Below are 26,730 nucleotides of genomic sequence, written 5' to 3'. Positions count from 1 at the left end.
CTTCATACCTTAAGCCTACCAGTAAATCATTATATAAACCCAATAAGCTGGTTTTGCTTCCAATAAGGATTAATTATATCTTTGTTTGGATCAAGTACAAGCTACTTTTTTTTTATTACAGAGAAAAGGGAAATAATTTTGAATTTGAAGTCTATGGGAGAAGGCCTTTCTGTAATTCTGAGCTTTCTGGGTAATGGGTTTCCGAGTAACGGATTTATTACCTGTAATAACTTTATTCTGTGGCCGTTTTCCCCATCGCTCAAGAGGTGAACACTGCTCGGTTATTGGGTGATTTTTTGCCACTGCCCTCCATCAGAGAACTTGAGCAGTCAAATTGCCGGTGTGTGTCTCCCCTCACTCCCAATAGCGCTGAATTTAAAGCACTCTAATCTGAATGCACATGGAGCGTTGGCATGGCATCATGTAAATGTCAGGTTAGTTTTCCCGTTAGTAGATATTGATTGTTTGCAGAGAGCTCCTCCTATGTATCATGTACGTAGGATGGTGATCTTATTTTCCACCAACTTTGGGTTAATCATAGGTGGTATTACCTGTTATCTTATGGACTCCAAACATCAGGAAGTGGCTTATTTGATAAAGCTTCATGAATCGCCCCCCTCATGTTGGGCCAGTGTAACGTGGCAACGACTAGGCACACTCAAGACTTGCATTGCCAGCAGCCTGCTCACCTCATTTAAACAAACTCCTCTTCCCAAATAGTCAGCATTGATTGAGTTTTACGTTGTGGAGTTAGGGTTAGGGTATGCTCTCCCCGTGGGGTGAAAAAATTCTCCTCCCATGCTTCAAAAACATACAGGCAAGTTACATATACAGCAGTGACTATACACTGACAGATTAAAACTGCCGGTATCAGTCCTATAGACTATCGGTCCCCAAACTTTTTTGGCCCAGGGACCGGTGTAGAGCCAATTTTTTTCCAAAGGACCCGGGGGAGGGGTCGGCGTCCAGTTCGGGCGCCACGTTTATTGTCCCCTAGGCTCTGTGGCCCTGTTCAAGACTAACAGGGCCGTGGCCCGGTGGTTGGGGACCCCTACTTTAGATCTGCCCGTGTAGGGGCTTCTGATGGGTCTCTCAGACTGATATATCACGACAAAAATCGGGCAGATTTCGATCAATCGGGCAGGTTTGATTTTTCCTGTGATCCCTGACTTCGCCAAACGAGCAGATCAGGGGCGTAACTATAGAGGAAGCAGACCCTACGGCTGCAGGGGGGCCCAGGAGGTATAGGGGCCCCATGGGCCCTAATTCATATAAAATTTCAATAAATATTGGAGAAACAAGTCAACCCCAAAACATTTTCGGGGCCTGAAAAATAATTTGCTGTGGGGCCCAGTAATATCTAGTTACGCCACTGGAGCAGATCTTGTCGTGTATGGCCACCTTTATCCTACAAGGGAAGGCCTCCTTCCATAGATTCCATTTTATCCAAAATTTTTAAAATTATTTCCCTTTTCTATGTAATAATAAAACCGTAGTTTGTACTTGATCCAAACCAAGATATAATTAATCCTTATTGGAAGCAAAACCAGCCTATTGGGTTTATTTAGTGTTTATATGATTTTCTAGTAGACTTAAGGAAAGACAAATGATCCATAAAAAACCCAGGATCTTCTGCCTGTGTTTCTTAGGGTTTTGGCTACCCTTTTGCTTATTTATATGTGGCTATATCCCTCCCTGTGTCCCTGTCTATCCATGTTATTCTATGTACAGACTGAAAAGTAAGTGGATGTTGGGCACTGAGGGGTTAATGTGCATGCTGTATAGTTGGTGTGTTGTAGATCTGGGTGTATTTTCCTGATCCTTATTCTTGAAGTAGTTTATTTTTAGCTTGGCTTTCACTCTTTCTCTGTATAGCCCGTTGCTTGGAGACTGCCACTGGATTCTCTTTCCTGCCTGTTCAGACAGCCACCGCCTCCCATTGGCGCACATTTGGAACCGTTTCTTTCCTGAATGTGGCCCCACCGTCGCCTATCTGTGTCAAGAGTAGACTATGGGGCTGCCAGGACCTTTTTTCCTAAATGTATGACCGTGTATGTCCTGACACCACTACACCCACCTAGACTAGTGCCTCTAGAGTGCATTGCAGTACTTCAGTGGGTCAGATGTATGGGGTGCAGTGGTCGGAGTCTGATTTTTAGCAAGTGTTTAGCAAGTATTTGTTTTGGCAACAGCTTAAAAATTGGCACATTTAAAGTTGGTTCTTCTTTATGGGCTTAAGCTCAAAGATGTATTCACTGGTGTTTTGTTTGTCTGTTTTGTCTGTCAGTGACTGCAGGTTAGGCAGAACTGATGTGAATTAACGTTTGCCATCTCTCCCTACTATACCTGCTATCCCACACTCCCTTCCCAGAGACTATTATCCACTGTTACTATAGGCACCATCTCTCCCTACTATACCTGCTATTCCACAGTCACACTCCCTTCCCAGAGACTATTATCCCACTGTTACTATAGGCACCATCTCTCCCTACTATACCTGCTATCCCACAGTCACACTCCCTTCCCAGAGACTATCATCCCACTGTTACTATAGGCACCATCTCTCCCTACTATACCTGCTATCCCACAGCCACATTCCCTTCCCAGAGACTATTATCCCACTGTTACTATAGGCACCATCTCTCCCTACTATACCTGTTATCCCACAGCCACAGTCCCTTCCCAGGGACTATTATCCCACTGTTACTATAGGCACCATCTCTCCCTACTATACCTGCTATCCCACAGTCACACTCCCTTCCCAGAGACTATTATCCCACTGTTACTATAGGCACCATCTCTCCCTACTATACCTGCTATCCCACACTCCCTTCCCAGAGACTATTATCCCACTGTTACTATAGGCACCATTTCTCCCTACTATACCTGCTATCCCACAGTAACACTTCCTTCCCAGAGACTATTATACCACTGTTACTATAGACACCATCTCTCCCTACTATACCTGCTATCCCACAGTCACACTCCCTTCCCAGAGACTATTATCCCACTGTTACTATAGACACCATCTCTCCCTACTATACCTGCTATCCCACAGTCACACTCCCTTCCCAGAGACTATTATCCCACTGTTACTATAGGCACCATCTCTCCCTACTATACCTGCTATCCCACACTCCCTTCCCAGAGACTATTATACCACTGTTACTATAGGCACCATCTCTCCCTACTATACCTGCTATCCCACACTCCCTTCCCAGAGACTATTATACCACTGCTACTATAGGCACCATCTCTCCCTACTATACCTGCTATCCCACAGCCACACTCCCTTCCCATAGACTATTATCCCACTGTTACTATAGACACCATCTCTCCCTACTATACCTGCTATCCCACAGTCACACTCCCTTCCCAGAGACTATTATCCCACTGCTACTATAGACACCATCTCTCCCTACTATACCTGCTATCCCACAGTCACACTCCCTTCCCAGAGACTATTATCCCACTGTTACTATAGACACCATCTCTCCCTACTATACCTGCTATCCCACAGTCCCTTCTGCACTACCACTATAGAGATTCATTTGCTTCCTGCACTGTCCGCAGGTGTTTCAAGCTTGTCCTCACACTCTTCCTACTTATATCTGTTATTCTGCAGAACTATTTTATGAACCAAGGACAGTCACAAGAAAGACTGCTTTGTTGAAGTGAAACACCCCAGCCCTAAGCTATTATGGACCACCAGTACCCCAACAAAACCAGATGGTAGCACTACCCCTTCCCAGGAGTACATGATTTGGTAGTGCCAACATGCATTATACTTCATTTTATTTCAATCTGTGTTTTTACATTTGTGTCCCAGACTCCACGGTTTATGTTCTTGTAATGGGATGAATGTCCTCATAGTTTTAGGTGTGACAAGAATGTCTGCCCCCCCCTTCCTAGAATCTTGCCATTAAATGACCTCACCCTCTTAATGCCTTTCGTTGCGTCCTTGGCTTCACTCCTCTTGCTCCCAGGCGTCCATTACAGGGACGTTAAATTATTGATGCCTCCTGATTTGTTTGGGGTTTGGGGAAATGGCAGAACCACAGGAACCACTCCTCCTCCCTTACCCTCTGTTATATTTACAGATAGGAAGCATCTCTGGACGCAGCAAGGGCTGTTGGGAGGAGATGAGTTGGGGGGGGGGGTCGAGTATCCTGTGGACAAATTACATTTGATAGTAACCGCAGACTTAATGAACGGGACTCTGTAGAGGTCAGTTCAAAATCACTGTTGGATCGTCACTTTACCAACACTTTTCTTTGTTTGCTCCTTGTTTTTGCAGACACTTTTTCACCTTCCCAGACAGCAGCTACTCATAATAACAATATCCTAGACCTGCCCGGGCATGCTGTGCAAAGTGCATTGTCTCACAACAGAGGATATCTGATACAGACCGAGTCACACAAAATCATTCTGAAGTGTAAAATAACAAGAACAGTTAGCCAAATCTCTAATTCCATTATTCCACAATGACACAATGACTTGTAAACAACCCCTTACTCCATCATTTAGGCATTTTTTTTCTTAAAGGGTTGGTTTACCTTTAAGTTAACTTTTAGTTTGATATGGAATGGTTAATTCTAAGCAGTTTTCCAATTGGTCTTCGTTATTTATTTTTTATAGGTTTTTTTTTTAATTTTTTGCCTTCTTCTGACTCTTTCCAACTTTCAAATGGGGGTCACTGACCCCATCTAAAAACAAATGCTCTGTAAGTCTACACATGTATTGTAAATACCTCTTTTTATTACTCCTATTTCTATCCAGCCCTCTCCTACTCATATTCCAGTCTCTTATTCAAATCAATGCATGGTTGCTAGGGTTAAAGGGGATGTATTGTCAAAAATTAAAATCCCCCTTTGCCCTTGGGGAACCAATATCAGTCTTTTTCTAATTGCAATCAATTATTTTTTATTGGCGGTTTTCATTTGCGCTTCACTTTAAAGTTGAGCGCAGTCCGTTCCCCCACATACCTGTTCTTTCAGCTGCAAGCAAAACCTTTGCGCCTGTGGGTGTCTCTGCTGTATGACCCGCCTGCCTCTTCTGCTGTTCCCGCCCACCTACCAATGAAGAACGATTAGCCAGTCAAGCAACTGTGGGAGTGACGGTGACGTTCTGCAAAAAAGACTGGCTTCTCATTCTTCATTGGTAGGCAGGCGGGAACAGCAGAAGAGGCAGGTGGGTCAAACAGCAGAGACGCCCACAGGCCGCAAAGGTTTTGCTCACAGCTGAAAGAGCAGGTATGTGGGGAAACAGACTGCACTCAACGTTAAACTGAAGCACAAATTAAAATAATAAAAAATAATTGATTGCAATTAGAAAAAGGCTTATCGGTTCCCCAAGGGCAAAGGGGGATTTTAATTTTTGACAATACATCCCCTTTAATTTGGACCCTAGCTAACAGATTGCCGAAACTGCACACTAGAGAGCTGCTGAATATAAAGCCAGATAATGCAAAAAAAAACAGAAATAATATAAAATAAAAACCAATTGCAAGTTGTCTCAGAATATCACTATACATCATATTAAAAAAAATAATTTATAGGTGAACAACCCCTTTAAATGCAGCATAAGCATGTCGTGCCTAAAATCTTTTTTTCTTGCCTATAGGAGGTAACCGGGACCCTTACAATAGAAGCAGGCCGCTACCTATTCATTCCAAATTTTTCTGACCACACACACACTTTTGGGCAATTTACACTCAACGTCAAAAATAAAGTAAAACAATTGGCCAGTTGTCTAGCAAGTTGTATCTGATACGTGACCCAAGAGTCTAAATGCCCCCATACATGGGCCGATTAAAGCTGCTGAAAGTCGACCAGATCTCGATTGGGCAGGTTAAAAAATCCCGTCTGAACGCAGCCGCATCTGTGCATGTGGTCCCGTGATCCGACTGCCCGTATCGAATGTAGGGCCCACGATTAGGGTTGCCACCTTTTCTGGAATAAAATACCGGCCTTCCTATATATTTATCTTTTTTCCCTATTAATAACATTGGGATGAACCATAATTTTTACTGGCCAGGCCAGTAAAACACCAACCAGGTGGCAACCCTACCCAGGAGCAGATCAGCCCAATATCACCCAATTCAATGTGGGCATATTGGGGAGAGATCTGCTCATTTTGGAACGGATCTCTATTTCTATGGCCATCTTTACAGATCGGGTCCGCTTGCTGAGCCACTCCTGCATCGGTCACATGAAAGTGTCATCCGTCACATGAAAGTGTAAGGTAACTATTTTGTAGCACCAAGGAAAAACCAGTACCTGTAGTAGAAATTAAATTGGTAAACGGTATTAAATTTTTACCCTGAGGCTTAAACTCTGATCGGGTGTGCGCTGCGTCACGTCTTAAAAGATAATCTGACTGTGGAACCTCTGACGTGTATTATTGTCTGAATTTTATATATAGCTTGCGGTGTTTCCCAACCGCACCCCCGTGAGATCTGGGTGTAGTTTGCTAGAACAGAATGGAAAACACAAGATAGGCAGTCGGCTGCACTGATATTTTAATGAATCTGCTTAAGTTCGTGCAAGGATATCCTTTATTCCATTCCTGAGGACCTGGGCTGGGAAACGCTGCCATTGGTTGGCCAACTGGCATTTTGGTGCTACATGGGGAGGCACATTTATAAAGGGTCGAATTTCGAATTCATGTGAGTGTTTTTTTTTTAATTAAATTTATTAATAAAACCGAATTTTCTCAGCTCGGACGAACTGAATCGACAAAGAAACTCGAATTTAAAAAAAACTTGATTCAAGTTCCCCCCCCCCCCCCCGAAAATAACTCTGATGTGAGGAAGGTTGCAAACATCACCAAATTGATCCCTGGACCTCTTCCCATTGACAGCAATTCGGCAGGTTTAAGGTGGCGAATAGTCGAATTCCAGGGCCAGAGTATGTTAAATCTCTACATTTGAATTAAAGCTTGAATCAAGTTTGGATAATTCACAATTAGAATTTGAGAGTTTTGACCAAAATAATTTTTACCAAAATGGCTTCTGTTAGTCTGCTGGGTGTGTTTTTTTCACACTACATATCTGGGATATCGGTATGTATTTTAGAAAATCGCTGCTCTCAGCAGAGGATGTGTTGCTTTCATATGATTGTTAAACGACCATTAAATCTTAAGAAAGAATTAGGCTAGAAATGCTACACATGATTATGTTTTGGGGTTCTCTCACAGTCCAAGTTGGCCACAGCGAAAAGATCTGCACCTTCAAAGATGCTCCCAGTAACTCCCCATCATCTTTTTTGCTGATTCATGTATGAAAAATAATTGATGAATAATTCAGATTCATATTACATGGCAGCTCAGAAGCCGGTGTAATCTGCATCCAAATTTAATAATTGGCCCTGTAGCATCATCTTATATGACGGTTAAATCCATTTTCTGCTTGAAGATTTCCGACGACCCCTAAGCTTAGCATCTTGCCAGCTGCCCAGAGCCCACTGAGCATGTGCAGTATCCCTGAAGCACAAAAGACGGCTTAACGTAATCCAGGATGGTGAGCTTGTGTGGACAACTTTGAAGGCCTGGATATTACTATTCTAGGACTGCTGAATGTCTAGGCTGGTGTAGTAAGTTCACTATGTAAAATACAACATTTTTAGCGGTATTCGTTTTAAGGCAGAAGTGATCCTCTAAGGCGGCTATCTAGATGCCTAATAAATGCTGCTCTTAAATAGACTTTGATTTACTCCTCTCCTGGAGAGTCTGGACAAATAGATGAAACTGGTGGGATAAGAGGTTTAATTGTCGGAGAGCTGCCTTTAAAAAAAGTGATTATGGCAGGAGCAATTGGGCAGCCATGTTCTCTTTGTCAGTAGTGCTAAGAGCGGCTTCAGCCCATAGTCCTGTATCCATGTTAAGCCGGCTATTATTATAATGGCTGCTCGCTTGGTTAATTTTTCCAGTGATTCTCTGTGATTACGAGGTTTTCATGACGAGCTTGAAATTTGCTGTGTAAATGGCCGCTGACCGTGCAATTTTCCCCCCCCCCCACTTCCTGTTTTTGTTGGTGCTGTCTAAAGGGCCGGCTGATATTTAACCTGTGCGGTATTGGAGCGTGGTTCCTCTTCTCCGTTCCGAGCCAAGTGGACTTTTGAATTTCCGGTCACGGTGGTGTATCACCAGCCATTATTTTCTCCTCTGCTGCTTCCAGCCCTTTTCATTTTTTTCCCCTGAACACCAGACAAACACATTCCACATACTGTAGGTCAACAAAGTAAAGGTGAACCGTGTTTGCTGCTACACAATGGGCCATAAACTGTATAAATGTCACCCGGAATTGTGAGGGGGCAGCCTCATTGTTTGTAACTCGCCGTAAAAAAAAGCCTGGAATCTTTAGAGCCTTGATGGATAATAACCTGAGCTACCGCTGCTAAAAAATATGGCTCCAGTAGCGAACAGCATTCAATTTTCCCTCCTTGCCTGATATGTTAAGGGCACACGGGCAGATTAGGGGAGATAAGTCGCCTCTTCTTCGGGGGAAAAATGGGAAACAATCTCCCCGAACTGCCTTCCTGCTGGCTATAATGAAAAATCGCCAGTGGGATGGCACTCACATCGCTTTGTTTCCTCGTGAGGCAACTTCAGGTGACATCGGAAAACGAAGCGCCTTAAGTGCCATGCCGCTGGCGATTTTCATTATAGCCGGCGGGAAGGCAGTTCTGGGAGATGTTTCCCCGAAGAAGAGGCGATTTGTCGCCGGGGCGACTACGGTAATCTCCCCGTGTGCCCTTACCCTAACTAGTGATGGGTGAATCTGTCCCATTTTGCTTTCGGAAAAATTCGCGAAATGCATTGGTCAATGGGCATCAAAATTATTTTGATGTACCGTAAGCGACTGTTTTTATACGCGCAACTCTTTTGTCCAAATGCATTAGTCAATGGGCGTCCGAATAATTTTGATGTGCGACTATTTTGACGCGCAAACAAATTTTTTTGTCGTAGCTCATTTTTCCACTGCAAATTTTCACAGCAGTTTCACAAAAACATTTGCAGTCGGCGAAGTGAGGAAAATCGCCGCAAATAAATTCTCCCATCGCTACTTCTTTTCAGCCAGATAACTGCACATCTCAAATGGCTGTATTTCATATTAAAATATGTGCAGCAAATACCCAGAGAAGAGATGTTCTGTACACATAATAAGCTGTGTTCTTGCACTCCAAACTGTATTTATTTTCCCTTTAATTAGAGTGCCAGGGCACGGCTTGATTTTTTCCCCCATACAGAGCACGGCTTTTATACTCAAATGTTTCACTTGTGTGTGTATTTCCCCTTCATGAAAGTTTTCTTCTTGCTTTTCCCGGCTAAGTTGGCTCTAGTAAATAACAGCCCTGGAGCAAATCAAATAGGACTGTTGATGTTTATCTGCCGCTGGTTTTCCCTGGCGCTGACCCGCCGGTACTGCAGCCCTAGTGCGTGCCGCTCAGAGTAAGTTTATTGATCCCGGCTAAGGGAAGAGGGCTATTTACTGGAGTCAGGAAGGAATTTGTTTATTTTCCTCCGAGAAACGGAATTGCCAAGTGCTGTTTGGTGGCTTTCTATTCTCTGCTGTCTTCCTGTGGGTCAATAGAACTTCTCACTCGCAGGGAACAAGGGAAGGGGTAAAGCCACCGGAATATCTGCCAGCCTTTGTTATCCTTAAAGCAGTCTCCCAACCGTAGCACTATATATTTGTATTTATTAGAGCTTACAATCTAAACCTAAGATACCCTGTTATGTAAGGGATGCTAAAGTATCTCGTGAGCCTATCAGTTGGCAAGGGGGGTATCAAAATTTCCTGACACACAGAAATCTTATATGTCCACGGATCGTAGACATCTGCAGGGCATGCAGCCGTTTTATTTCGCTCCTACCGAGAAGGCACACCGTTTGGCAGCACCCGCGCATGAATCACCTTCTGCAGAAGGAAAGTTGTGCTTGGCAAACCCATGACCTCACCCATTGTTGCTGATTGGTCAGGTTGCTGCCACGGTTTTGCCACAAAAAGACTACTAGTCGGGTGTATGTGTGCCAATATGGCCCATGCATGTTGTTCAGTTGCCCCACCCGTATCCCGCTGAAGTTACTCGTTGCATAAATAAACTGGGAGATTGTTAGCTCTTTGGGTCTAAGTTTCATTTTGGAATTCACTAACCAGACCACTGTTTCTATAGCTTAGGCATTGTGCTTGTGTGTATGGCAGCTCCTGTGTTTGTGTTATCAGTATTGTGTAGTGGGGACGTGCATGTAAGGATGCTGCTTCCCTTGCGGGAGGAGGGAATGGGACAGTCCTTCTCTCCCTCCTCTTCCCCCCCCCCCTCGAATTTTCCCTTTACCACTTGTTCCCGGAGGGAATGTGCAGGAGACGGCTGCTCTCCCTTCCCATATAAGAAAAGGGCCTTTGTGTGTGATGATGTGACCTCAGACTGGAGCTATGTGGTGTGTCTAGAGGATGGAGGGTGCTGTGAGCTGGCAAACCACATTCACACTCCGCAATCACATGTCTCCAGCAGTTTCATGTGGTGAAAAAAAACAGGCTTAGGCCTGTCCTGTACAAACCCTCTCTGCTTGCCTGTTCTGCCTTTGCTTATTAGACCAAGCCTTGTGCCACTGCCTCAGCCAACATCAGGGCACCGCAGAACTCTTTATTTAGGGAGCACCCAAAGCTTTAGGAAGACCTGTTGCTTAATCAGGATAACCCATCAGGCCCCCTGAACTCTGGGGCCTCCCAAAGGTCATAGGGTCTGGTTCCCCGTATTGTTATGTAGCACTGTACACGTTTATTTGCCATAGAAATACGTGTGATACAGAATAGAATAGATATAGTAAGCTCCTTACAGGCCTGTAAGTCTGACCCTGGCAGCTGGAAGAATGAATGCTGGCCAATGCTGAGCTGCATGGACGGTCGTGTACAGTAATTTTTATTTTCTTGTATCTTGTACTTCATGGTTAAGAGTTAAGGAGGGGAAGTGTAATATGGTAACATGGTTTTAGTACTGCGTTTGGTACGGTCCTCCTCATGACTTATTCACAAACAGCTCTGCGTCTGATCCAACCCTAAAGTAGTAAACAAGTAACAGTGCTGGGGGAGGAGGCGAGTACCTTAGGGGATTGATGATGGAGCTTTTTTTGTATTTAATATATTTCTAAGTGACATTTCAAGTGGTCTGTCTGAAGAGCAAAGTTTGAGTTTTACCTAATGCCGCATAGGTTTGTCTGATTTGATACCCAAGGGGGGATTAATCGGATGAACTGTGATTTGACGGAGTAGGAGACGTGGTCTAGCACATGAAATTCAATGCCAGGAATTACAAAATAATGCATTTAGGTTACACAAAATTCAAATAATGTGCTCCTAATGATGCTGATGTCTGCAGCCATGAAGGAGGAGAGAGATCTGTCCATAAATCTGGCCAGAGACGCAAAGATCCGATCGTATGAATCGACGTACGATCGGACTTCCCCATCTCCCGATCTGCCACTAACCATTCCGATCAAATAAAGTAGAACAGATGAGCCGATGTTCTGCCCCTGACAGCAATCGTACGAAAGTTATGTCCGACCAAAGCTAGTGACAGTCTCCCACTGAAAATCATACGATCGGCAATACATGCAGAGATATTACCCGCAGCCGACAAATCTTTTAACCTGTCCGATCGACCAAACGACCGATCTCCGCCGGACGAAAAATGTCAGGACTCTATACACACGGTCCAAAAATCGAACGAATCCTCGATTCGTTCCATCAGATCGTTGCGTCTATGGCCAGCTTTAGAAGAAGACATGATCTAATTTAGCACATGAGGTAAATCTGCTTGCAGTGTGCCAGTCACCGAGATCTACCCTATGTAATCGTTTCTGCAGAATTGTTCTTTGTGTAGGGGAATGCTTATTTTGATATTAGCAAAGTAAGAGGTCCATCTTTGCTGTATCTAAATAGCTGTGCTCGCAATAGCAATGTCGTCATACTAAGCTACTCTTCGTGCTGGCTTCTCTTAAAGGGGAACTATTACGAAAATGAAAATTGTATATAAGCTTCCTCATACTGAAATAAGAAACTTTATAAATACAATTAATTAAATATTCTGCATCGTTTCTGAAATCATCAAGTTTAGGTTCACTATCCTCTCTCAGCATCTGATCTCTTCATTCTGTCTTCATGCAGATGTTGGATGTCAGATATTCATCGACAGTTAGATCCAATATATCTTATAGGAGAGCTTCCTTTCCTAGCAGATGTATAAGAGCTCACTCAAATAACTGATTCCAGTACAAACAAAATCTAACAAAATAACTGCCTTTTACACAAATTCTGCATGTAGAGAGACATGTCTGGTGATTTTAATAGAGTGAGCTCTAATACATCTTCTAGGCAAAAGGAACCCCCTTATAAGATATATATCGGTCAATTATCTGACACCCAACTCCTGCATGAAGAGAGAATGAAGAGAATCAGATGCTGAGCGAGGAATAGTGAAGATAAACTTGATTATTTCAGAAGCTATGCAGAGCTTATAATTAATTGTATTTAGAAAGTTTCTTAATTCAGCGTGCTGAAGCTTATATTAAATTTACATTTTCGCAATAGTTAAGGGAACTATAACACAAAAGGAGGGCTAAGGGAAATATTAGCATTGCTGATACCAGCCACCCAGAGACTCATGCAACACATCTGTTACCCTCATTTATCTCATTTTCAAAATGTCAGTTGTATTTATTTGGACCGATAAAAGGTATATATTGTATAATAACACATGCTGTCTTCCTTTCCAAAAAACAGGGTTTGCCTTTCCTGACTGGGCCTATAAACCGGAGTCTAGCCCGGGCTCGAGACAGATCCAGCTGTGGCATTTCATTCTAGAGTTGCTGAGGAAAGAGGAGTATCACGATGTCATTGCCTGGCAGGGAGACTATGGAGAGTTTGTCATCAAAGACCCGGACGAAGTGGCGCGTCTGTGGGGCGCTCGCAAATGCAAACCACAGATGAATTATGATAAGCTGAGCCGGGCACTCAGGTGAGCAAGGGGGCATTGCGTTGTTATGTGCATAGGCTAGGTAACTTATAGGGTTGCACTGAATCCAGGATTTGGCCAGGATTCTTCCTTTTTCAGGATTCGAATTCGGCTGAATCATTCTGCCTGGCCAAACCGAATTCTAATTTGCATATGCAAGTTAGGGGGCAGAGAGGGAAATCACATGACTGTCATAAAAAAAAAAAAGGAAGTAAAAGATTGTTTTCAGACAAATCTTTGATGAATGATTAGGGGGTGCAGCCGAATCCAAAATGGTGGATTCGGTGCATCCCTACTTATTTTATGGCAAAAGTTTTCTGGGTCGGTGCCCATGTCTAAATAAAAGCGTTTTAAAGAAAACTTTCCTGTGAATGGTGCTGTCCATGATGAAAAGTAAAGAGTTTTAGCAGGGGTCGCAGGTTCCAGAGCATGTAAGCTCTCATTGTGCAATGGCCGAAATTCTGTTTGTTGACTCATAAGCAGGAGGGTGCTATGCCTCATACTGAAGCGGGTAAAATCATTTCTGGCTTCTTTCACTGTTTAAGCCAGGGGGCCATCTCCAGGAATACGGCTGTTTTCTGCCTATAGAAATGAACAGGCAGTCCTATGTATATGCCACTCAGAACTCCGAACCATAATGATGAGGGTTACAGACTGCAACACTGTCCCACGTTTATATTTGCAGCACAAGCAAGTTAACCTTTAATATGTTCTAGAATGGCCAATTCGAAGCAACTTTTCAATTTGCCGTCTTTTTTTTTTTATATATATATATATATATATATATATATATATATATATATATATATATATATATATATATATATATATATATATATATATATATATATATATATATATATATATATATATATAGATTTTGAATGATTTGCCACCTTCTTCTAACTCTTTCCAGCTTTCAAATGGGGGTCACTGACCCAATCTAAAAAACAAATGTTCAGTTAAGCTACAAATGTATTGTTATTGCTACTTTTTTTTTTTTATTGCTACTCTTCATATTCCAGTCTCTTATTCAAATCAATGCATTGTTGCTAGGGTCATTTAAACCAACTGTCAAATTTCTCAGAAATCCCTCTCTACATCATACTAAAAGTTAATTTAAAGGTGTACCACCCCTTTAATTACAAGGCCTTCGTGCCTCGGGTACACCTGGCTGTGTGTGAATGACAGGTTGTTTGGCTGGGGTTAATTACAGGGTTACAGCAAGTAAAATATACACTGCATACAGTTTAAGGACCAAAGATAATTACAGTGTTAAAACAAAGACTCTTGACTAAAAATGATTGAACCCCCCATAAATATTGCTGATACCATGTAACTATAACACGCAATTCAGCAGGGAAAATTTGATGGGAATTTTACCCCTACTAACTGGGTAATAATAATGTCAATATTCTGTGTCAGCCAAGGTGTAGACAAATGGCCAGTGTGATTTTGGTATTTATGCTCTTCCCGCCTTTTTTCCCAGGTATTATTATAACAAGAGGATTCTCCATAAAACCAAAGGCAAACGCTTTACCTACAAGTTCAACTTTAACAAACTGGTGCTAGTGAACTACCCATTCATCGACATGGGCATGACAGGTAAGTGCAAGTCCAACTAATTGCTGAGTGGCTATAGGGCAGCACATTTGCTATACATTATGGCCATATTAGTGGTTTTGAGGAATAGGAAGCATGTCACTCGCAGGACTGTAAGAGCGACCTTTGTTTGTCCTCCAAATCTAGTGTGATATTACTTTAGAATGGCAGCCTAGGTGTGTGTGTGTGTGTATATACATTTAATACACAAAGCCATGAATATCTTGTAAATTATATCCTTATAAACAGTGAGTAGTGATGTAATGTCACATGATTCACTGAAACTTGTGTATTATAATTAATAAATTACCCCTTGTTGGAAAACATGAGGATATTCTAAGTCACCTCGAAGTTCCATGACCTGGATAAAAGCACTCTGCCTTCATCCTTGTGCTTTTGATATGGTCCTTGGTCACTTATAGTATCCTTATCTTTTACAATAGGGGGTACTTTATTCACTATATCATATATATAATGAGTATACTATAAAGTTCTTGTTTCTCTTTTATAGGAGGGCCGGTTCCTCAGAGTGCCCCACCAGTTCCTTCCGGAGGTACACATTTCCGCTTCCCTCCATGCACCCCCTCAGATATCTTATCTCCCACTGAAGAGCTGCGATCACCCACCCTCTTTTCTTCTGTGGCACGGCGATTGGCCCGGGGTTCAGTCAGTGACTGCAGTGATGGCACCTCTGCTAACTCTGAAGTAGAGGAAAGTATAAGCGAAGAGCAGCACCGCAGAGGCCCAGGGCCTGACATTCCTGCATTTAGGAGCCCTCACCTTCCACGAATTACCCCTGACGGCATCTTTAGGATCTACCCTCGTCCACGGGTGCCCGAGCCTCTCAGCCCATTCCCAGTGTCACCCATGGGTGCACCAGCGGGTCTTCTCCCTCCACAGCTCTCACCTGCCCTGTCCATGACTCCCAACCACATGAACTACACCCCGTCACCCACACTAAGCCCCATGTACCCAGGGAGTAGTCACTTTTCTTTCAATCCTGAAGACATGAAGCGCTACCTGCAGGCACACACACAGAGCGTCTATAATTACCACCTCAGCCCGCGGGCATTCCTGCACTACCCAAGCATTGTGGTTCCTCAGCCTCAACGCCCAGAAAAGCCGCTGCATCTGCCTCCTGAGGAACCACCCTTTAAGTTTAAACTGCAACCCCCTCCACTGGGCAAGAAGCAGAGGGAACGGCCTTTAGAAGCTGCATCATCTACATCCTCCTCTTCAGGGGTCCCACAGATAAAGGTGGAGCCAATTTCTGACACCGAAGAGGACGAAGAGGAGCTTATGGTGGAAGTTACAGATATAAGTGAGGAGGAAGAAGAGGACGAGGAAGTATTTAAAGCTCCCAGTGCACCAGAGCAGAAAGCTCCTCCTCCTGCCCCTTTTGGGAGGGAAGAGGAGCCGGTTCATTCTGGGGGAGAGAGTGGCCGATGTATCCCACTCAAGTTGCGCTTCAAGCGGCGTTGGAGTGAGGACCAGCGTTTGGAAGCAGAGGGAGTGGGTGGAGAAGAGTCTGATAAAAAAGTGCGGGGGAACCAGGAGGAGCTCATTTTACCCCCTCAGCCTGCTGGCGTTCCTTGTAGAAGAGTGAGTACTGACCTGCAGCGTGCCACAGAGGAACTCTCCCTGGAAAACCGGGATTCCTAATTGAGGTTATATTGGCCCCCTGTGAGAGAGAAAAAACTTGAAGCACCGCATGGGCGGAGAAAACAAAACTCTCACATTGATTGTTGCCAGAGATTTGCTCGTGTCTTTGCGGACCCTTCTTAAACCAAACACATACAAATTTTAAGTCTGAAAATATTGATTTTTATAATTGCTAAAAAAAAAAAATTGTATTTTATTTTTGACATGAAAAGACCGCGAGTACAGACCAGATTAATTACAGATTTGCTAAAGACTTTTTTTTTTTTCTTCCTTAAACCCAAGACGAGCACATTCTACATCACTTGCTCAGTGGCCGCCCTTAACCCTTTCTAAGTAAATATGTAAATATTGCCTCTCCCATGAATAGATAACTGCTCAGAGGCTTCATTGCAGTCGGCTCTAGAGAACAGCAGATCCCAAAGCTGCAAACCCATATTTGTAAACCCTTTCGCCCGGGTTCTGCTTTTGCCAGCGTAAGACTGGTGCTTCCTCAGGTTTATTGGGGTGCAACACCCCTCATTTCATCCTGGGCATACTCCTGACTCCTGTGCATCAGCTTAATTTAGGGGTCTGCTGCCATAGGGCCTTTGATCGTTAATACTTTGAATCTGAAACAACCAATGATCTTGTTTTTCCCTTTTTTTGCTGCCTTACAAAATATTGGCTTTCTCTGCATTTTATAGACTGTTTTATATGATGTTGTGCACCCCTTTTCTCTTACTTACAGAAGGCTGGATTTTGGCAACCTCTCTTTCTCTTGGTTCGTTCAATGTTTCTTATTTTTTTGGGGGGAGGGTGGGCAAGGATTTTTTTTTTTTTTTTTAATTAAATTTTAATGTATAGAGGTTTAAAGTATTAATGAATGGGGAAAAAATGCATATTGTTATACAGAATGTTACCCCTGTTGGTTATTTTACTGCTCTCGAAGCACAAAAACTATACATTTATGGGCTTTCTACCAAACAACCCCTTTTCCAGATTTTAAACTTTTCCCCATAATTCCAGGGAATCTGTTATGCAGGACATATACTACTGCAGGAGTAATGTTTCCTTGTTATGATATAAGGCTTTTATATTTTGTTGCCCCATCCCCCAAATCTGATACATAAAAACATGGCTGGTGTGTGGCCCAGTAATGTAACTCCTGTAGTGTCTGTAGCCCTTGGAAGACACAATCAGACATACACTTATGTGCCTTACTGACAGGATCCTTCAGGCTGCATCACTGAAAGTCTTAAACATACAGTACCATCCCCATCTGCCTGGGTAGGAAGGGCAGAAACCATGGTTTGTCTGCGCTGCTGTTTGTATATAGGGGAGTGAGATGGGCTTGAGCCCTCGTGCATTTATACCCTTCAAAGGAGTGCTGCTGGGCAATTGGCAGTGCAGATAATTCGCTGACAGAAGAGGGGAAGCTGCAGAAATTGCTCGGTTAGAATGAAAATGGTTCTAGGGTGTTAGGGCTTTAGCACACGGGCAGATTCGGGGAGATTTAGTCGCCTGTTGACTAATCGCCTCTTCTTCATGGCAACAATCTCCCAGAACTTCCTTCCCCCTGCTAAAATGAAAAATCGCCTGCGGCAATGCACTCGCGACGCTTAGAAATCGAAGAGCCGCAAGTGCATTGCCTTCTTTATAAGAAGGAGAACCCTAACTTATAAATAATGGGGGGGGTAGCACAATGTGTTACCAAAACATTCTTTTTCTGCATAGTTACTCACAGAACAGTGCAGTCTCTCTTTGGCCACCAGATGGTGTTGTTGTGTTGAGGTCTATTGGGGTGCTGCCAAACACTGGAATTAAATATGACCAGAGAAGTAATTTGTTTGAACAAGTCAGAAAGCAAAAAGCAGATTGGTTGCCATGGGCAACAGCACTGGTAATAATTATGTCCAATGTTGGTAAACGGGCCCCCGAGTGAGCTACAATTCTGCTTGCCATGGCATAGGCGGGCTTCATTTAATGTCCTTCTACAACGTACAGTAACCCAAATTAAAGAGAAGCACTACTTTATTGAGTTGGGAAGCAGAGACCCTCCAAACATAGTGAATTACAGCTCCCGTACTGGATGGCCACCTATTAAAGGATCACTCCATATTTGCTCATCTTTAAATTTCACTGCCAAAGGCTTCAGACACCAGCCCTATAAATCCTCAGGACTATAAAGACCCCACTCCCTAAAAATTGGAATCCTAAGCCTGTAGCTTCAAGGGTTTTCTGTGACCAGTCTCACTGGCAGAGAGTGGGGCAGAATGAAGATGGCACGTTGTGAGCCGCGTAGCCCTGTTGGCAAGTGGGCTTATAACTGTGCAGAGCATACCAGCAGAACTGAGGGCATAGGGACAAGGGTCTGGGACAGGTAGAACTGTTTTCTGAGTTTATCCTCGATGTGTATATTAAATTTCCCCCCTCTGCATACACAAAGATTGTAAATATATTTAGCAAAGTCTGTTCACATTTAAGAATGTATATCTCAAACAATAAAAAAAAGTTCAAAGTTCATCTCTTACACCCGCCGTGGTTTTCTTTCTCCTGCTTTATCATCTCTTTGGCTACAAAGTCGCGTTCATATTTAACATGTAATAATCAGGGGCTGGAGGTGGGGCTTATATGCTTGCAATAGACATTAACCATGGTATAACTTACCTCGATGTTATAGCCCCCAGCATTTCCACATTCTATTTGTTTCATTGGCCCACACCATGAAAGGTCTCAGCACTGCTTTAGCCTACCACAGTGATGAGTTAAAGGGGTTGTTCACCTTTGAGTTAACTTTTAGTATGATGAAGAGAGTCATACTCTGAGACAATTTGCAATTGGTTTTCATTTTTTATCATTTGTAAGTTATTTCGCTTTTTATTCAGCAGCTTTCCAGTTTGCAGTTTAAGCAATCTGGTTTCTAGGGTCAGATTACCCTAGCAACTATGCATTGGTTTGAATAAAAGACTGGAATATGAATAGGAGAGGCCTGAATAGAAAGATGAGTAATAAAAAGTAACAATAACAATAAATTTGTAGCCTTACAGACCATTGTTTTTAGAAGGGGTCAGTGACCCTTATTTGAAAGCTGGAAAGAGTGACAAGAAGACGGCAAATAATTTAAAAACAAAACTATAAAAATAATTGGAAATTTGCATAGAATTGACCACTCTATAACATACTAAACTTAAAGTGATCCACCCCTTTAAAGGAGAAGGAAAGGTTAAAACTAAGTAAGCCTTATCAGAAAGGTCCATCTAAATATACCAGTAAACCCCCAAAGTAGTGCTGCTCTGAGTCCCCTGTCAAAAGAAACACTGCATTTCTTTCCTTCTATTGTGTACTCATGGGCTTCTGTATCAGACTTCCTGCCTTCAGCTTAAACCTCATTGCCCTGGGCAAGAGCATGCTCAGTTTGCTCCTCTTCCCCCCCCCCCTTCTCTACTGTAATCTGAGCCCAGAGCAGGGAGAGACTCAGGCAGGAAGTGATGTCACACCACATTAATCCTGCAGCTCCTATCCTAAACAAACAGAGAGCTTCTAGAGCTTTTTACTCAGGTATGGTAAAACATTCTACAGAATAAATATAGCATTCTAGCTTGCACTATTGCAGCTAATCTATTGGCAATAAAATGCCTCCGTAGCTTTTCTTCTCCTTTAATAGCTAAAATATAGGAAGTTCTCTATCTGCCTCTACTGTGGGATTCTATTGTGCCCCACCGTATGTTTAGAGTTATTGTAAGCAAATAAGGATTTAGAAAACCATTCCATTTGCCACAAGGGAAATAATTTACTGAATACGATATCTGTAGAGCAGCCATGACAGCAGTCGGCACAAGATAACCCTAACCTTTTCTCTTTTATAACCGCCATGACTGAGACCTCATGCACTCACACATGTTATTGTATAGGTATGGGACCTGTTATACAGAATGCTCTGGGCCTAGGGTTGTCTGGATAACGGATCTTTCTGTAATTTCGATCTTCATACTTTGTCTACTAGAAAATCATGTAAACTTTAAATTAACCCAAGAGACTGGTTTTGCTTCCAATAAGGATTAATTATATCTTAGTTTAGATCAAGTACAAGGCACTGTTGTATTATTACAGAGAAAAAGGAAATAATTTTTAAAATTTGGATTATTTAATTACAACTGAGTCTATGGAAGGCGGCCTTTTGGATAACTGGTTTTTGGATAACTGATCCCATACCTGTAGTAAATAAGAGGTTTCATTGTTTATTTTTTTTATTATTAATTAGTTGCTTTTTTATTTCTTTATTAACAAAAAGATTGGGTTTAACAAAAATAATTATTTGGCTGACTGCAAGCTTGTTGCCCCAAAAAGAACATCCCCACCCACCATATCTATGGGGTGAGCTGTGATGAACGGCCATGGTCCTTCCGTGTGCAGAATGCTGGGAGTCAAGCTGCGCCTATGGAAAATAGCACCTTATTCTATAAATACTGGAGCACATCTGGAATGGGGAACACATACTACTTATTTAAAGTTGTGTATATTAAACAGCCAAGTCCTTAAACACCTGAAAAAGCCATAGGCCTTGACCAACTGTCATAAGTGTTAAGAGCAACCAACATTATTCTGCAGGACCTCCCTATGTTTGCTTCTTTGGACAGTAACACCCACTAGGACTCCATTGTAAATTTGAATCATTTCTGGCTAAGGCTGTAATATCTTATGTTCATGTTCTGTCGTCGTCCCCCATGGCTGTGTTCAGCACATGTAAGGAATTGTTCCAGTTTATGATTTAAGAAGTGCATCTAAGTGTATTTAATCCAATTTTCTGTGTCTGGGGTTTCTCCTCTTTGACATCCCACCATCCTCTGTGCAGAGTAGACGCGGCCGTGGTATAAAAGTACCGAGCTCTCATTAATGGCTCTAAAGCTCGGCATACACACATTACTAATATGAAGTTGTTCCTTAAAGGGACATACATGTAATAAGGGATGCACCGAAAACCGGGATTTGGCTTTTTTTAAGCAGGATTCGGCCAAATCCAATTGCCTGGCAGAACGGAATCTAAAAAAATCACATGCCTTTTCTTCACACAAACAAGGAATCCAACAATTCCTTAGCTGTACATGAGTCGCTTCCCCCCTCCCCTTATTTACTAATGCAAATTAGGGTAAGGTCACACTGGGAGACTTGGGGAGATTTAGTCGCCTGGCGACTAATCGCCTCTGCTATGGGGCGACATCTCCCCCCTGAACTGCTTCCCCCTGTCTTCCGCCTGCTACAATGAGAAATCGCCTGCGGCATGGCACTTGCGGCGATTCGTTTTCCCGAAGTCGCCCGTAGTTTCCACGTGAGTGCCATGCCGCAGGCGATTTCTCATTGTAGCAGGCGGAAGCAGTTCGAGGATACTAGTCGCCCCAAAGAAGTGGCGATTAGTTGCGGGGCGACCAAATCTCCCAGTGTGACCTTACCCTTAAAGTCCCTATAGAAGCAAAGATCTTTCGTCGATGAACGACCGAAAAATTATCGGTCCCGGTGAAATGTATATGTTTGCAGGGCCAAACGGGCAGCTACCCTTGGTTTTGCTGACAATATCGCCTGAAATGGTCTTTTTAGTTGATGGACAAATGGTACAATTAAACGATCGTTTCGAGATAATCGTGGTCTCACAATAACGAAAAGATATTTTAAAGATCTTTACATCTGTGGCCAGCTTTAGGGTTCAGTGCATCCCTACTTGTAGTATTTAAGATAAACTATACCATCTTTCTTTAAAAATTTACATTGCTCTTTAAAAGTTTGGGAAAGCTCAATTGAGACCAGTGTGTATTCTCTTGCTATAATTATAGGCCACGCCTGCTGAGGTCAGTGGGAGGAGCCAAGCAGCTTTTTCCTGTGATTTGATTGCTAATGAGCTGCAGTCAATACTCTGTATGCCACAGTCCTAAGGAAAACCTGAGTTCCTGATATAACACTATCTGTGCCACTCAGAAATGCCTGTGATTAGGCAAGAATGCTGATTAGGCCCAGCCGACGCTGATAATTAGCAGTCACAAGTCCATTTTACATGAAATAGAAACCTGAGCAGTAGGAATGAAAGGGACTCGAAGTCTGTTTCGCAAATAGATTAATTTATAATGAATTGTTCATTGTTACCATTGGGGAAAGAAACTGCTGTATTAAAGGAACAGTTCAGTATAGAAATAAAAACTGGATAATGGGCCGTTCAAAATAAAAAATGTTTCTAATATAGTTAGCCAAAAATGTAATGTATAAAGACTGGAGTGACTGGATGTCTAATAAAACAGCCAGAACACTACTTCCTGCTTTTCAGCTCTCTAACTCTGAGTTAGTCAGTGACTTGAAGGGGGGCCACATGGGACATAACTGTTCAGTGAGTTTGTAATTGATCCTCAGCATTCAGCTCAGATTCAAAAGGCAACAGCTATAACCCACGTGGCCCCCTGATTGGTTACTGCCTGGTAACAAATCAGTGGAAAGCAAGAGAGCTGCAAAGCAGGAAGTAGTGTTCTGGCTATTATGTTAGACATCCAGTCACTCCAGCCTTTATACATTACATTTTTGGCTAACTAACTATATTAGAAACATTTTTTTATTTTGCACAGCCTATCTGTTTGCCCAGTTTCTAGTTTTATACTGAACAATTCCTGGGATGGGGGCTTAAAGGGTCATAAAGCGTTCAGATCACATGTTGTGACTACACTGTGTAGAAGGCAATAAACTATCCCGTGTCCCTTAAAATAGAATCCTGACACTGTAAGAGAGTGTGCTGCTCAGCGAGCAGTTGCTTGCACTCCGTTGGCTTGCAGGCAGCAGGATTCTTGCTTCTAATGAGCCGACTCTGATAATGTTCAGTCAAATTCCCTAAATTAGAAATGTACAATAAAGCAATGGTGGGCAGGACTGGTACAGAATATTTGATGTTAAGTCAGATAGACATGATTGTGAGTCTGTCCCACTGTGCCCTTCCTTAACCTCAGCTTCTCATCAGACACCGCTGCTGCTGCTACTCCCAGAATGGCAACTCCCATGAGCCCTTGCTGCTTATGAAACACTTGCACCATGCTCTGTTGTTACTTTGGCCCATGGGACATGACTGCATCCAAAGCACTTGAAAGTGATAAGGCAAGATCATATTAACTCATTGCCTGCCTGTAACATCTGACAAATATATTTGTTGTGTATTAAAGGGATACTGTCATAGGAAAACATGTTTTTTTCAAAACTCATCAGTTAATAGTGCTGCTCCAGCAGAATTCTGCACTGAAATTCATTTTTCAAAAGTGCAAACAGATTTTGTTATATTCAATTTTGAAATCTGACATGGGGCTAGACATATTGTCAATTTCCCAGCTGACCCCAGTCATGTGACTTGTGCTCTGATAAACTCCAATCACTCTTTACTGCTGTACTGCACGTTAGAGTGATGTTACCCCCCCCCCCAGCAGCCTAACAACAGAACAATCAGATAACAGCTCCCTAACACAAGATAACAGCTGCCTGGTAGATCTAAGAACAGCTCTCAATAGTAAAAGCCAAGTCCCACTGAGACACATTCAGTTACATTAAGTAGGAGAAATAACAGTCTGCCAGAAAGTAGTTCCATCCTAAAGTGCAGGCACACGTCACATGACTGGGGCAGCTGGGAAACTGACAATATGTCTAACCCCATGTCAGATTTCAAAATTGAATATAAAAAAATCTGTTTGCTCTTTTGAGAAATGGATTTCAGTGCAGAATTCTGCTGGATCAGCACTATTAACTGATGTGTTTTGAAAAAAACATGTTTTTCCATAACAGTATCCCTTTAAGGGATTACACCAATAGTATGGAGACCCATAATTACCTATGACAGTCCAGCCAGCAGAGGCCTTGCTCTCTCCCAAACACACCCTTGACTGTCCCTAAAAAGTCCCCAGGCCCCACTCTGTTGACTACAAAGCTGATTAGCAGGGTTTCTGGATGCCATAACCAGTACTAGGGAGCCCAGTAACTTTTTGGAAAGGCACCAATTACACAGAAGGGTAAATACGGTTCTGGCTTGTGAATGATTTGCTTTATTAGTCAATTTAGGAGCCAAGTCAATTCACAGTAATTAAAACTCCTCAATAATTCTAATTCTAAAAGCTCACAGTAGCAGCTTCATTAACTTGTATACAGTATAATGGAGCTAATGGCTATGGCACACAAGATATACAAGTAGGGGGATCCGTTATCCGGAAATATTAACCAGAAAGCTTATATATTACTGGAAGGCCGTCTCCAATAGATTCCATTTTAATCAAACAATTCAAATTTTGAAAAATGATTTCCTTTTTCTCTATAATAATAAAACAGTGCCTTCTACTTTATCCTATTAAAATATAAAGGCTAAACTATCTTATTGTGTAAAGATCCCTTATCTGGAAAACCCCAAGCATTTTGGATAACAGGTCCCATACCTGTATTGTCTGCCACAGTCATCCAACAGAAACCCACACTCTGCCTGTTATCATGGCTACTACTAGTGAATACAACACTACCTATTGGATGTAAACAGAGCAGTAACAAGCAGAGAGGTTAGTTTTGGGGACCAGATAAAACATCCCTGTTGCCATACCCTTATTAATAGCAGTATCTGGCTAGCATTCTAGCTTGGTAGACTGAGGAACAGGGAGATGAAGTCAGCGCTGTGCGATGTGTTGGTGCTCTGAAAAAACATAATAATAATAATTAGCTGAAAGTAAATCAGGCTATATGCTGAGATCACACAGATAATGGTGTGTGGCTCCATTTCAATAAAAAAAATAAGCAAAAAGTGAAAAAATAAAGAGAGAAAAAAAAGTAAAGGAAGTACCAAGGAACCCCCCAGTACCAAAGGTTTGGCAAACATTTTTGCAATTTGTAGAAAATGTACATATAGGAAGAGACCTGCTTCATCAGTGGATCGTCTCTTCCTATACGTGAATTTTCTACATATACAATGAGATCCACTTGTTTGGCAAGGAAGTGGAACTCTGCCTGGTTTGGCCACCTGCAAATTGGGCCAAATTAGATCCCAGGTTGAGGGTAGGGTTGCCATCTTTTCTGGATAAAAATACCGGCCTTCCTACAGTATACATTTATCTTTTTTTCCCTATGGATAACATTGGGATCAACCATCATTTTTACCGGCCAGGCCAGTAAAATACTGACCAGATGGCAACCCTAGTTGAGCGTGACCATGATCTGGGCCCAGTTCATCTCCCATCTGTTGAGGAAAATCGGACCCAGTGAAAAAAAATACCGGCCTTCCAATATAAAAATCTTTTCCCCCTATTAATAACATTGGGATCAACCATACTTTTTACCGGAAAGGTGGCAACCCTAGTGGGTGGGAACATCCGGAGGATTTTTTGGCCAGATATATGAGTCAGGCCCCTCAAGACCAAGTGGACGGCTAATCGGCTGACAGGACCAGAATGAAGCATTTGTATGTGGGACCTGTCCTGCCAGTGCTATGTATATTCAGCAGACTGACTGTCCCATATAACAGCACTTTTCACTTACCTTTTCCCAAATACAGGGGAGATTATTGTGTTTGTGTATTGTATGCGCTGTACCAGGTTAGAGATAATGGCCCTGGGTATATACAGGGCCGGATTTACATAGTGGGCACCCCTAGGCCCACTGCCGTTCGTCCATCCCTCCAGGGGGACAGGAGCAATGAGGATTGGCGCACGGGAAATTAAAAAAATGATTGTAGCTCCAGTGCATCCCCACTGTTTTTGAACCAATGTGGGTGTGGTTGGGCAGCATGCCACCCCCTAAAATCCTGCTGCCCTAGGCCCGGGCCTAGGTGGGCTTTCCATAAATCCGGGCCTGGGTATATATATATATATATATATATATATATATATATATATATATATATATATATATATATATATATATATATATGGTTGCCACCTGGCCGGTAAAAAAGATGGTTGATCCCAATGTTATTAATAGGGAAAAACGATAAATATATAAGAAAGCTGGGGTCCATCACCTGTGCCCCTTCCGCTGTTACTGAACTACAAACTCCAACACCCACATGTTAATTAACCCCTTGTGTTTATTGGGATAATGACCCACTCAGACCTTATTTCTCATTACCGTTTAATGGGTAAAAAATGTGATTATTAAAAGTCCAGGAATGGATTATCCCCACAAAGATATCAGTGGGTTACAAAGGAGAAGGTGGCTGATAAAGTAAAAATATCACACAAGTCACACAATTGCAGTTCAGATCTCCCAAACGGTCCCTGAAATGTTAGTGGCCCAGGTAAACTGCTCCCTTTGTCCTGTCCAGACAAAAACTACAATTCCCAACATCGCACAACTACAAAGGCAATGGCTGTTCGGCCACTACCATTTACAGCTCTCCCTTTACAATACTACGTTTTGATGTGCAGCAGGCAAGAACTACAATTCCCACGAGTCGTCGCGCAATTTGCCTATTTGCGAGGATAACTTC

The 26,730-nt window shown here is 42.6% G+C and overlaps 1 protein-coding gene across 1 annotated transcript in view; it reads left to right on the top strand.

Annotated features, from left to right (window-relative positions):
• The window catches only part of erf.L (ETS2 repressor factor L homeolog), a 40,090-nt gene extending 23,627 nt beyond the window's left edge, over positions 1 to 16,463 (top strand). Inside the window, 3 exon segments of the mRNA NM_001368035.1 lie at positions 12,782 to 13,016; positions 14,503 to 14,618; positions 15,127 to 16,463. Coding sequence (NP_001354964.1) covers positions 12,782 to 13,016; positions 14,503 to 14,618; positions 15,127 to 16,277 — 1,502 coding nt within the window. The 3' untranslated portion in view covers positions 16,278 to 16,463.
• The last annotated feature ends 10,267 nt before the right edge of the window (positions 16,464 to 26,730 follow it).

Source organism: Xenopus laevis, chromosome 7L (genome assembly GCF_017654675.1).
Source record: "Xenopus laevis strain J_2021 chromosome 7L, Xenopus_laevis_v10.1, whole genome shotgun sequence".
Classification (NCBI taxonomy): Eukaryota; Metazoa; Chordata; class Amphibia; order Anura; family Pipidae; genus Xenopus; species Xenopus laevis.
The sequence above is the reverse complement of the archived record's forward strand: the minus strand, read 5'-3'. Positions and strand labels throughout refer to the sequence as shown.